The 13,256-nt window shown below is 29.1% G+C and overlaps 1 protein-coding gene across 1 annotated transcript in view; it reads left to right on the top strand.

Moving 5' to 3' along the window:
- The first annotated feature begins 4,356 nt into the window (after positions 1–4,356).
- The window catches only part of LOC145186235 (uncharacterized), a 101,861-nt gene continuing 92,961 nt past the window's right edge, over positions 4,357–13,256 (top strand). Inside the window, exons 1-2 of the mRNA XM_090094652.1 lie at positions 4,357–4,752; positions 10,122–10,194. Of these exons, the coding sequence (XP_089950778.1) occupies positions 10,149–10,194 (46 nt within the window). The 5' untranslated portion in view covers positions 4,357–4,752; positions 10,122–10,148. The remainder of the gene's footprint in view (positions 4,753–10,121; positions 10,195–13,256) is intronic.

The raw sequence follows: 13,256 nt of genomic DNA, 5'->3' as shown, positions 1-13,256 counted from the left end.
TGTATGTATGTATGCATGTATGTATGTATGTATGTATGTATGTATGTATGTATGTATGTATGTATGTATGTATGTATGTATGTATGTATGTATGTATGTATGTATGTATGTATGTATGTATGTATGTATGTATGTATGTATGTATGTATGTATGTATGTATGTATGTATGTATGTATGTATGTATGTATGTATGTATGTATGTATGTTTGTAAGTATGTATACAGCTAAAAGAATGTCTATTATTTTATTCCTATACAAAATATAAGTACAAGAATGTAATTTTAATCGTAAATATATTCTTCTTTTACAGTGGACAATGTAAATAGTAATTCTTTTAAACTGATTTATGAAGTAAAACTGACAAAAAAAATAACAACCGGCAGATCTCACGCTAATGTAACAACCGTTCTTCGATAATTACTTAAGGATGTCAAGAATACAGGGTGTGACAGCAATTCACGAATATCTCGAGGCTCCAAAAGTGCAGTTTTTAAGGTAAAAGACATATGGTTGTGCTGAAAGGGCTCAGATTCCATAGTCGGTTAGAAAGACTACCAAAAATCTATTGTTTACGCTTGAACAACACTCAACTTACGAGATACATGTAAAAAGAACGGTTGAGAAAATCTTGCAGAGAGGGTATTCTGGAAAATTTTATATAAGATTGAAAGAATATTTTTATAGGAGAATTGAAAGGAAAACCTTGGGGAGATTTGTAAAAGAGAAAGCATGTACTTAAAGTGAAGTGAAGTGATAAAACGTTTGGTATATTCTAGTAATCTCTGCCCTTCTTATTTATAGTTTCTAAAGGGATTTTTTAATATTTTATTTTCTAAAACTTCAGGGATTTTTTAATATTTTATTTTCTAAAACTTTAGCAAAGTTTTATTATGCATTTCTTTACCACTGAAACAATAGAAAAACGCAAAGCTTTTGTCACTAAGTTCGGCCGTACCTTTCTTAAAAAATGTTCTATTTCTTCTTTTACGGGGTATAAAAGTGTCATTAAGCATTCGTTATAAGCTTGTGGTAAAAAAAAGGTTCAAAGTAATTTCTGCACATGGAACCACACGAAATAACTTTCCTCTGTCTATTTAACAATGTCATTTGCCGCTAAAATAACGTCTTTTTTTAGTTTTAAAAGTTGTTTTGAAACGTTCGAAATAGGAAGTTGAATATATCGGCGTAAATTCTATATTGTAAAATTAATTACTCAGTTACCTTTTCCTTTTTCTATTTTTTTTTTTTTTTTACATTGTTTACTCATTAGGGAACGTTGCTTAAATTTATTCCTCGACGTAAAACGATCGTAAGCATTTAAAATGCAACTAATTCTGCCGTTAAGCAGATTAGGTTTAAAATAACATTTTCAGCTAATGGCTGCGTCACCTTATTGTGACACATTTTACAATAATATCAAAATGGCGTTTACTAAGTATATTAAGGTATAATGGTTTACGAAACGAAAAAAAAAGAATTCGAAACCAGTCAGAATGAAAATATTAGCGAATCTTTATTGAAATCCGTTATATATCTAACATTTTTGCAAATTTGACTGCTTATTGCGCTATAGTTTACCACTGAAAAACTTACTTCTCGACTTAAAAAACTGTTGTTCTGTTTTATGTTGTATGTATTTACTGGTATTTAAAAAACTAAGTTGAATTTTTTAGTTCAACTAAAAATTTGTTTCCTTGACAAAGAAAAAGCTTTTAATAAACAACCTTTTAAAATATTTTTCCTCGATATTAAGGCGGTTCGATATTGAGGTGGTTCGATTTTGAGGTGGTCGGATTGTTTATGTTTAAAGGCTTGTAAAGCAAAAAAAAACGACAGCTGAAAACAACCGAAATAGTCAATTAGATATTTTAATTTGATGTTGAAGCAGTCGAGAGAGTAAAAGTTATAATTTGGGGTTTTTGATTTTTCACCAAAGTTCATCAAAAAAATGCATATTTTGAGAATATTAAAGAAAGTTTACAAATCCTTCATTTTGTAGAATGTAATTAACCTGTGTAAATTTATCTTTTAACTATAAAAAACAGACAAGATATGAGTAAAAACAGGCCAGATATAGAAATAAATAATGTTTTTAATACATGTACATTTAAGAGTCATTTTTTGTAAGAATCAGGCAGTCAATGGAAGTGACCTCCTCCAAATTGCTTGAATTTTTTATATATTGATCAGAATATAGAAAAAACCTGTTGGGGAAAAAAAAAATTTTCAAAAATGTTTCGTTCACTCGGAATCTGGGCTTAAATTTTTGAGATTTTTTTAAAAATTTTTAGAAATTTAGTTTTTGCCACCTTTGAACCCATTTTTTTGGCAAGGCAAAAAGTTGCACATAGCTTTTGTAGTTAATATCAGACGTAACCCAAAAGCTCTCTCCAAAAAATATAAAAAAGTTGCGTGACACTGTGCGGTTGGCTAATTATCATAGTTCAAAAGTACAAAATCAATCACTTTTGTCAATTTTTAATCGGAGTTAATTCTAGCGGCGAAGTGTTGCACACAATTTTTCTTTTAGGATTTGAAATTAACAAAGGTATTGAGTCTAAAAATGCAAAGAAAGTTATGTGATACCTAAGGCCTATTAATATATTAAGGCTTGAAATTGGAAAAAAATGTTTTAGTATAGTTACAAAATGAACCATTACGGCAGAGGCGCTTAGTTTTGTAAAAATGTAAACATATCCAACTGTCAATACAAAAAGGTCCTAACATAATAATAAAAAAAATTCGTGTGATTTTGTCACACGCATGATATAACATGAATTAAAAACTGAACAAAAATCTAACATCAAGATAACTATATTGCTAATTAAATAAAACATAAATCAAACATTTAAATGTTTTTCCATTTAAAAATTAGTTTTTCATTTATTAATAGAGTCATTTACACACATTATCCACCACATCACACATAATTTCTACTCTGCTGCAGTAAGTTTCTCTAAGAATAATGATATGACTGTATTATAGTCTTCTTCGGATAATGAATAATCGCAACAACCACTGATTAGAAAAGGAGCATTTACTAAACAGATAATTTTATCAGTTTGGTTATTTATCTCCTCGGTAGTTTTTTTTTCCCCAACAGGTTTTCTCTATATTCTGATCAATATATAAAAAATTCAAGCAATTTGGAGGAGGTGACTTCCACAGTTTCAGGAATTTGCCTGATTCTTAGAAAAAACGGCTCTTAAAAAATTGTCAGTTTGTAAAATTATCATGTTTCAGGAGGTTCAAATGCCCATATGAAAAAGAAATCTAATATTATCAAACATTGTAAGCTGCGTCTTTAAAATATTTGCAAAGAACTTTCAGCAAATATTAAAACACATCATTCTCATTACTTTTTCTCGTCGCTAAATAAAAAGATGCGTAATTCAGAATGTATTTGTTAAGAAATCAACACGTGTCATTCGCATTCAAAAATGGATAAAGTGCTACTTTATTAGTAAAGAGGCCTTGCATTTCAAGTTGAGATGTCTTTATTTACTTATTCCTTTCTTACCATATCTTCACAATTTTCGTTTATGAAAGGATAAGTTCTTAAAATAACTGCATACTCCCTTCTACCTTCATAAAGAGATTTTTAAACTAAATTTGTTGATGAAAATTTATAAGATTAAAATTTTAAAAAGCTTCTTAAATTTTAAAAAGTTATCAACATCAAAAAAAGGGTACAACTCATACATCTAACCGAACTATTTAGCGTTGGTTCTAAATATTGCATTATTTGTTACGTAGTAATTAGTCTATAAGAAACTTCAATAAACAAAATAAAAACGTCTTATCTACTAAATGATTGAATGAGGTATACTCTTTTCTTCTCAAGAAATTTTTGAGTTTTATCATTTCAAAACCAAAAAGAGACGTGTTGTAAACCTTTTGGACAATCCGTATCAAATCCATTAAGCTGCTCATCCAATCCAAAAAACTTTTTCAAATTCTGGTCTATCTCACTCAATTCAATAGAATAGTTGTTTTGAAACTATGACTCATTTAGGCTTAAAAGTTATTCAAAAAATATTTAGTTAAAGTATAAAGTATTGGAATCGGTCAACAATAAGTAACAACATTTGTTTAAAAAGATAACTATGGCGATAAAAATTACTGGAGATCCATTTTGTGAAAAGTAATGCCTATTAATTTCTTTTGTTCGAAGCAAGCGCAGTTAAGCACTTTTTGAAAGAAATGTTGCGCGATCGATAGCAATCGAGTGTAGTTACTAAATCCTTTTTTTTTTCTCCACAAAACCTTTACAAATGCAATTTTCAAAAAGATTATTGAGAATTAAAGATGAGTCAGAAAATTTACAACTTTTTTTCTTTTGGTTTCATAAATTTCAGTCACTTCCAGTGTATATAACGAACGATATAAAAAACGAACGTAACCGCTATTTACCAAAAAGTGGGGTTTCGTTCTTGTTAACTAAAAAACCCGAACACAGATTTATCTTGTTCAAGTTTTTCCTTTTTCTTTGAATCAATAGCAGGTAACAGGAAATTAGTTTCTTTGGATCAAAAGCAAGTAATAGAAAACTAATTTAATCTTCTGAAGAATCTATTTTCTTGTTTTGTTGATTCTTAATAACAATCCCACGTTTGATAAAGTCTGTGACACCTATAGCGCAGAAAGAGTTTTTTTATTGCGCAGTGTTTTGGAATTATTGTTAGAGAAACTTATACATATTTATATTACACATTTTGCATTTAAGAAGAAGAAAAAGATAAAAACGAAATGTAAGTTTTTATTTTACATTGTTATATGTTTTATATTACAAATTTACACTTATGGAAAATCTATGGTATAAACGTATTATGTAATAAATATAATAAATATGTTAACATATCAAATATATCAAACCAACGTCCATCTACAAACTAAAATACATAGATCTAACCCATTGAAGGTATTTATCATATAGGATCAATTAGATTTAGCTTGGCCTGTAGTAGTTTGAACAAGTTTAGGTTGGACTAGTACTTAAGTAGTTTTGCGCTATTATTTCATTTGTTTTTTAGTTACATTTTATATATTTGATTTTTTTTATTTAAAAAAATAAAGAAATCAAATATGTTAAATGGAAGTCCAGTAGTGATGTCACTATATATGTTTATTATTACAAATACTTTTATTTGGCTCTAGCGGATAACCAAATATTATGGCCAATTTTAAATTGGTTTCACTTTTCTCAGATGGTGAAGTCACAAAGTATAAATTCAGTTTCTCTATGAATTGAAAGTTGATACGCCCGAGAAACTGAATTCTGTTATTTGTCTTTCAGTTTTGCTATCAAGCAAACCTCCTCCTCCTCCTCCTTCTCATTCTCCTTCTTATCCTCTTCCTCATCATCATCATTATCATCAATATTATTATCATCATAAATATTTTTGTCATTTTTATTATTATTGCTTCACATTTGATTTATAATTAAATTAATCAGTTCTTGAATTGTCGGATTATTACCATAATGTTTAAAAGATCGCCACACTTTTAAAGACGTTTTTAAAATTGTCTCAAAGTTTCTGCAATACTTAATATTAAAACTGCAAAAACAAGGAACCAAAACAAAGCTCATCGTAACTTAATGAAAAATTCAGATTGCCTAATCTAAACGTAAATATTGTTGGCTTTTAAAACAAACTCAGATCACGGTTGGGACAGGGGTGGGGGGGGGGGGAGGTGTAGATATTATGTAGAATTTATTCAAGTATCATCTGCAAAGGAATTGAGTTGTGTAGAGTTGGTAGCGGTATGGATAAGTTATATAATATAACTTATAAAACGCCAGGCTTTTTGATGAGCATCCTGCCACTCCCTTCCTCCCCACCCTTCTTAAAAACAGAATTAATTATCCAGTATTTTTAAGTTGTTTAAAGCCCAATTAAATGCAAGATGACGTATTTCAAGTCACACAGGCGAACAAAAATTAGTGTTGCATAAATCAACTACGTAATAATTTCCTATTCCATACTTAATGAGAAAAACCTTTTCGTTGAAGTGTTACAAAAGTTACTAAAACTTCATTATTCAATTTTGTTAGACCATCTTTTTTCATCTTATTACATTTAGACAATCTTTTAAACTTATTTCTTATCTAAGCCTTTCAAATACTGGTAACCTGTTATTCAAAACAGATTTAATGACGCATGCTTTCTTGAGTTAAAGTTTCTCAAACCAAAAAAATCAAACCATTTATGAAATTCTCATCAAAAGTTTATCTAAAAAAAAAAGCGCCTTAGACAATCTCACAAAATAAACATGAAACTCATTTTAACAAAAAAAAACAACAAAACAACAAAACAACTAGATAAAATAAAATGCATGTTTAAGAAATAAACAATGAATAAAATTTTTGCATGACCGTCAGCTTTTGTAATACGTATAAAAATTTGCATATATGTCTGAAATGATTATTGCTCTTAAAGCTTGATAATGCTGAAAAAATGATGCACAAACGTAATTACACGTTAGCTAATGTTCATAACTTCATCTAAAAACGCATATAAACTCATATAAACGCTTAAAATTGATATGAAGTACACAGTTTTTTTACTCTCCACAACAATCACAACACAAAAAAGTAACCAGCTAACATTTTACAAGACTTAATTAGTGCGTAATTTTTGCATGTCTTGACCGATTCTTAGTAAATAACTGCATGCTTACTTACAGTAAACAAAAGTGCTAGAGTCTTCTTACCTATCTCAGTTTCTTGTGACAACTGCATGTGAGTTCACATATAGATAGATAGATAGATAGATAGATAGATACATACATACATACATACATACATACATACATACATACATACATACATACATACATACATACATACATACATACATACATACATACATACATACATACATACATACATACATACATACATACATACATACATACATACATACATACATACATACATACATACATACATACATACATACATACATACATACATACATACATACATACATACATACATACATACATACTTACATACATACATACATACATACATACATACATACATACATACATATAGTAATCATCCCCAAAATGAGGACGGAGATATTGACCTCCTGGTTTTATATCTCAAAAAGCGTTTGAGAAACTTACTTAAGGGATATTTTTCTTTAATGAAGTATTTTGCGTGGAATATTTTTATTTCACGAAATTTTAAATAAAATATCAACCTGTAATAATTATGTGCAAGAAAGAAATCTCTTAAGATCATGAATTATGAAATTCCTAAAACATGATTAATCGCTCAGAATTCACCATGATAAAATTCACATTAACTTACATTTGTGAATCGCAAACCACGTAAAATATTTTGATTGATAAACTCCATCAGGTAAATCTATGGATAATAAATGTTAAAGTTAAAGTAACTACTTCAGTGGCACCACACCTCAGTGGACCAAAAAGCGAAAACATTACGTTCCTTAATTTCTTTCTGGGAGAGTGGTTGTGAAATGACATTGCAGTTTTGACATTGACATTACAGCTTTTGTGTAAAACAACTATTTTGTAAAACATTAAAACATATATTTTACGATTTCTTCAAAAGATACCCTAAATTTACTCAGAGATACTGTATTTATAGACAGTTTTAAAATAAAATTTAATCCAGAGTTTAGTCAATAACAACAGTTGCGTAATTTTCGAAGACCAACGATAAATATACAGCTTCATCAGACTTTTTGTTCAATAAAGCATCCCTACAGAAGCAACGCCCTACAGAAGCAACGAAAGGAATTTCATTCAAGAACAGCTACCGAAAGGCTGACAATGGCTATTTTAATTGACTAAACTCAAAGTGAAATTTTAATTACCCTCATTCATAGGCGTAACCGCCATAGATACAGTGTGGGACATGCCCCCTCCACTTCCCATATCTGTCCCCTCTGTCCCACCACTTTTTTACAGTCATTGAAAAAATGTAACCCATCAACAGGTGGTGATGCGTTTATCCGAGCAAAAAAAAAGACCTTAAAAAAATGTGTCCCCTCCGCTATTAAGATGGCGATTAAGTCCTTGCCCTCATTATCCAAGCCGTTACCATTTTTTAGTAGCTTTTTTGCGCTTTTATTCAAGGCTTTTTAATCAACAATTCAAAAAGTATTTTTAATAATCAATGTAAACTGATACAAAGCTAATGATGAAGATTATGATTGAGTGTCACGACACAAAACCTGGCGGCCTTGTTAACAGTGCTCGTGGATTTGCAATTAATATAGTTGACGATATCAATTCCAAATCCAAGAGCAAAACTGCTCCAAATTGTGTAAACGTTCGTCGCAAACTAAGGTGGGACTCCACATATGGCTGCAGTAACATTTAAAATCAAAATTTCAGGCAACGAAAATTGTAATGAAAAATTCGGAATCAGAGCGAACATTAAAGAATACAACTAAATATTTCTTCAATATAAAATCGTTTTTTTTTAAATTAAAAATAAATATAAAATAAAGTTGGTTATTTAAAAAAAAAGGACAATGATGTCAGCTGAAATTGGAAAAAAATAGCAAAACAAAAAAACAAACGAGACACATAGCTAAGAAATAATGTTAGTTAGGTTGTATACAATTTGATCACTTTTAGAATTAAGCATTCAAACATTTTATACTTCATAAGTTATAATTCTTCAATATTAGTGATGAAACAAACACATTTGGTTAGATGTTTTTTTGGGAAAATTTTATCTGAACGGATAAAATATATTTATGATTGAATTTTATGTTAGCATATGACATGACAATTTATATTTGTCACCGTGAATTTTTCCAAAACCGGTTGCTTTTTTCGCATTTTTAGGGGAACAACCTAATAATAACCCAGATGATAAGCACGAGGAGAAGGGTGGCCCTTCCTACATTTATTAAACAAATATTTTTTAATTAAAAATCAATTTTATGTTTGTGTTATGTATGCTTTATTAAGGAATTTAAATTTTAGCTTTACAGCTAATAAAAAATACTCACACACAAAATACTAATTTTGAGAAGTTTTTCGAGTTAAGAGAATTATAGATAACGGTAATTTCTGAAGAGTGAACAAAAAAAAAAAAAAAAAAAAAAAATGATAACAGGAACAAAAAAAAAAGTATAAAAGAAACAAATTACCTTGTGGAGTCGAAATGTAAAAAAGGAATCAAAAAGAAATAAAGTTTTACAACAACTTATGCCTGGTTTGGGTTAAGTAGTAAGTCTTATTTAAAATTTATCAACATGCAAACGGATTTGAAAAACATCCATTTCAACACGAGAAGCTATTATTGGATGGTATAAAATAGGATTTTTCGTAATTCTTTATATGAAAAGGAGAGTAAAATCTAAAATGGAGCAAGTAAAGGTTATCCATAAAGTTATAAAAATGGTTGATAGTTATTAAAAGGTAATGTGACCCATGAATATAAAATATCTATAAAAAAAATGAAAGAACAGGATTTTTTTGAATAAAATTATAAATGATTATGAAAAAACCTGGCTTTTAATCATGATTGAATCTCACTTAAGGTAAGCTTATCAATAATGCTTTTCATTTCTGAATTATTTATTCTTTTTCAATTTTAATTAAGATTGGCTTTATAAATTTTATTTATGACTGCATTTGATTACTACATACATACATACATACATACATACATACATACATACATAAATACATACATACATACATACATACATACATACATACATACATACATACATACATACATACATACATACATACATACATACATACATACATACATACATACATACATACATACATACATATACATTTATATATATATACATATATATATATGTGTGTGTATATATATATATATATATATATATATATATATATATATATATATATATATATATATATATATATATATTCTAGTATACTAGTATATATATAAATATTTTGGTTTTTAATTCTTAGCAAAGTCACTGCAGTTGTTATCTAATAACTGATGAATTTCAAAATTTATTGAAAAGTACAATAATTTATCATGTCTAAATTAACTGTGAAACTTCTATCATACTTGTATTTTGTCTGAAATGATATTATTAACAAGACTTTGAAAGTTCTTAACTTTATTTTACAGTAAAACACACACTGCAGCTGAGCAAGTATGGGACTTATTAGATTCATCTGCTTCCTTGCTATAATCTTACCAGGTTCTTTATTTCTTATTTTTATGCATTTTTTACTTTTTTAATATAAAAATTTAATAAAAGTTTAAAAAATGTTTATATTGTTTTTTTGTTTTTTTTTTTGAAATTTTAATTATCATTAAAATGACTAATTTACCATAAATTATTCTAATCTGTTAGACTAATGCAAGTAAAATTGAGTATTGCTTACTAATTACTTGAGAAAAATTATATCAATTTTGACAGTTTCTACTTAATCATGTTTGATCAAATACTTTAAATTAAGCACAATCAGAAAATAAATTCATTAAAAATGAAAATGATTTAAAAGTTTTTATCAATAATTTGCAGTATTTAAATTACAGAATTTATTGCTTTAAATGTTAATACCAAATTTGTCTGATGAATTATATAATTGCTGACATATTTCACATCTCAAGTAGTTTTCATAAAACTCTTATAAATATCATTGTTGCACAATTATTTTTTTATTAAGAATATCATTCTATTTCAATATCAGTTTTTTTCTCATTCCACATTTAAATATCATCTGAAAGGAAATTATGTGACAAACAAAGCGCTTTAAAAATGTTAATTCATGAACAAGTAATAAAGTCTGCCACTGATTTTTGCAAATCTCTAACAAATTTCCAGTTTTCATTACCAGCTAAAAAAAAAGCTTATGGTTTCATATAGATACTACAAATGCCAATCCATTGTCATTAAAATATCTTTAAATATTTTTGTCAATATTCATTAATAATGATAATATCTACAAACAATGAAATGCAAATATTGCATGTCTTTAGTTAGCATGATGATAAGCACCTGTTGGAAACCTATTCTTTAAATTCGTAATTGGTCATTAAAGTACATATGGAGGAGGATATTTTAGCTGGAAGCTGGAACCCAAAAACCTTCAAGCCATGATCTTAGTGCTGAAGGTTTGTTTTCTAGGCAGAATGGTCTCTTTAAAGGAGTCATTTATATTTAAAAATATTGACAAAAGTAATTCAACATCTTGTCTTTTTTGCTTTTGTTTCTTTTATAGAAATATTCAATAATTTCAACATTTTTAAAAATTTTAGCAGCCAAATAATTACTTATCTATTTTCTTCTAAAAACAAGCAGTTAGAACATATTCAATTGACTTTTCAAGAATTTATTTTATTAGATTATTTTTAAATTAAAATATATTTCTGTTGCATGAATGCTGTAGACTGGACCCTTGGTAACCTGCAGGCATAAGTTAAGGTTTTCTCAGCTATGATTACATGTATTGTTACCATGCTCATATTGAAAACTACATGAATCATTCAGGAAGCTTAAATCACTGCAATAGCATAGGTATCTGTTTAATAATGACTAACAACCATATAATGATGGTGAGCAAGAAACTATAATTATTGTGTTTCAATACCAATAATAGTGGTATTGAAAAAATTACCCGGGGAGTTTTTGTTATTTTCTTCTAAACCTCATTTACAAGTAAATTACTGATAGAGCATTGTTTTGTTATTGGGTCATCTGTCTGGGTATAACTGGACAACAGATATGGAGTTTACTTTTGCAATAGTTTTTTTGACTCTATGTGTTTCTCTCAGTCTCATGTAGCTCATATAAATCCCTGCCTGAGTCATCACCAGATAACAGTGTCACTATAAGTAATGCTGAAATGGTCTCATATTGATTTTCTGGATTTAATTGTTGGTTTTCAGTATTTTCCTAATAGTAAATTCCATGTAGTTATGACAATCTACCATATAATAATGGCAAGCAAGAAAATTGAAAATTACCCTAATGAATTCCAGTAGTTTAGTGTGCTTAGTTGTATAAAAAAACCCTACATATATTGTTTCAAACATAACCAGTGGATCAGAAGGTACCCCAGGGCAAAAAGAAAACCTTTCAGCTTTTTTGTGTGACATAAGTTACATGATGAATGAGATAGGAAAAGCAAAAATCAAAGTATTTCATTTTGCATTTTTTGAAGAATTAGACTTTCAAAATCTGCACCAAAAACTTTTCAGTTAGAATTGTTTAAACATGCATATCTTCCACCATTTTAAACATAAAATACTGTAAAAGATACGTATTGATATGTATATACAATTATGTTCTACTTAGAAAAAACATCAAAACCTGGGAACTTACCAAGGACGTCTCTGACATGCCGCGTACTGGGAGACCATCCAAACTCAGCAACCGTGACAAAAATGGTATATTCAGAATGAGCAGAGAAAACTCCAGACACAGCTACAAAATGCTAGAACAAATCTTCAATGAGTCAAAAAATAATCCAAAAGTTAGCAGAGAGCTCGTAAGACGAACATTGTCGGACAAAGGTATTGGAACGTACATAGCTGCTAAAAAACCTATTCTTTCAATCACGGATAAACGTAAACAACGAGTGTGGTCCAAAGAAAGGCTGGACTGGTCTGTAGAACAGTGGGCAAAAGTTATTTGGATTGATGAAGCTAACTTTCATGTTGTAAACCGCAAGGGAAGAATCTATGTGAAAAGATTTGCAACTGAGAAATATTCAGACAGGTTTTTGCAACATCGTCGACAAGGCAGTGGAGGTTCGGTTGGCATCTGGGGATGTTTTTCTCACAAAGGTATAGGCTTCTGTGAGCTGTATGAAGGCCGAATTAATCAATACACCTACAAGAACACAATGGAAACGTGTTTAGTTCCATCAATCAGACACTTGTATGGCAGAAGCAAGCAATTCATCTTTCAACAAGATGGGGCTTCAGCTCATACAGCACACTCAATCAAAGAATATTTTTTGAAAAAAAGGTTCAATGTGATGCTCTGGTCCCCTAGATCACCAGATCTCAACCCAATCGAAAATATTTGGTCTTGGATCGACAATCAACTGACATACCATGAAATTCAATCAACTCAGCATTTAAAGCAACTTTTGAATGAGTACTGGCTGAAGGTACCTCGCGTGATGTGCATGAAATTAGTTGAATCAATGCATAAAGGAGTTTATCTTTGCTATAAAAACAAAGGAGGACACTTCAAATATTAATTTTGCTTTTTTTTTTCATTTTTTGTTCGAATGTTGGAATTCGTTT

Source organism: Hydra viridissima, unplaced genomic scaffold (assembly GCF_058129835.1).
Source record: "Hydra viridissima isolate aposymbiotic clone 2 unplaced genomic scaffold, HvirCarnegie_v1 scaffold_8, whole genome shotgun sequence".
NCBI classification, from domain to species: Eukaryota; Metazoa; Cnidaria; class Hydrozoa; order Anthoathecata; family Hydridae; genus Hydra; species Hydra viridissima.
Note: the sequence above shows the minus strand (reverse complement) of the source record. Positions and strands in the feature narration are given on the sequence as shown.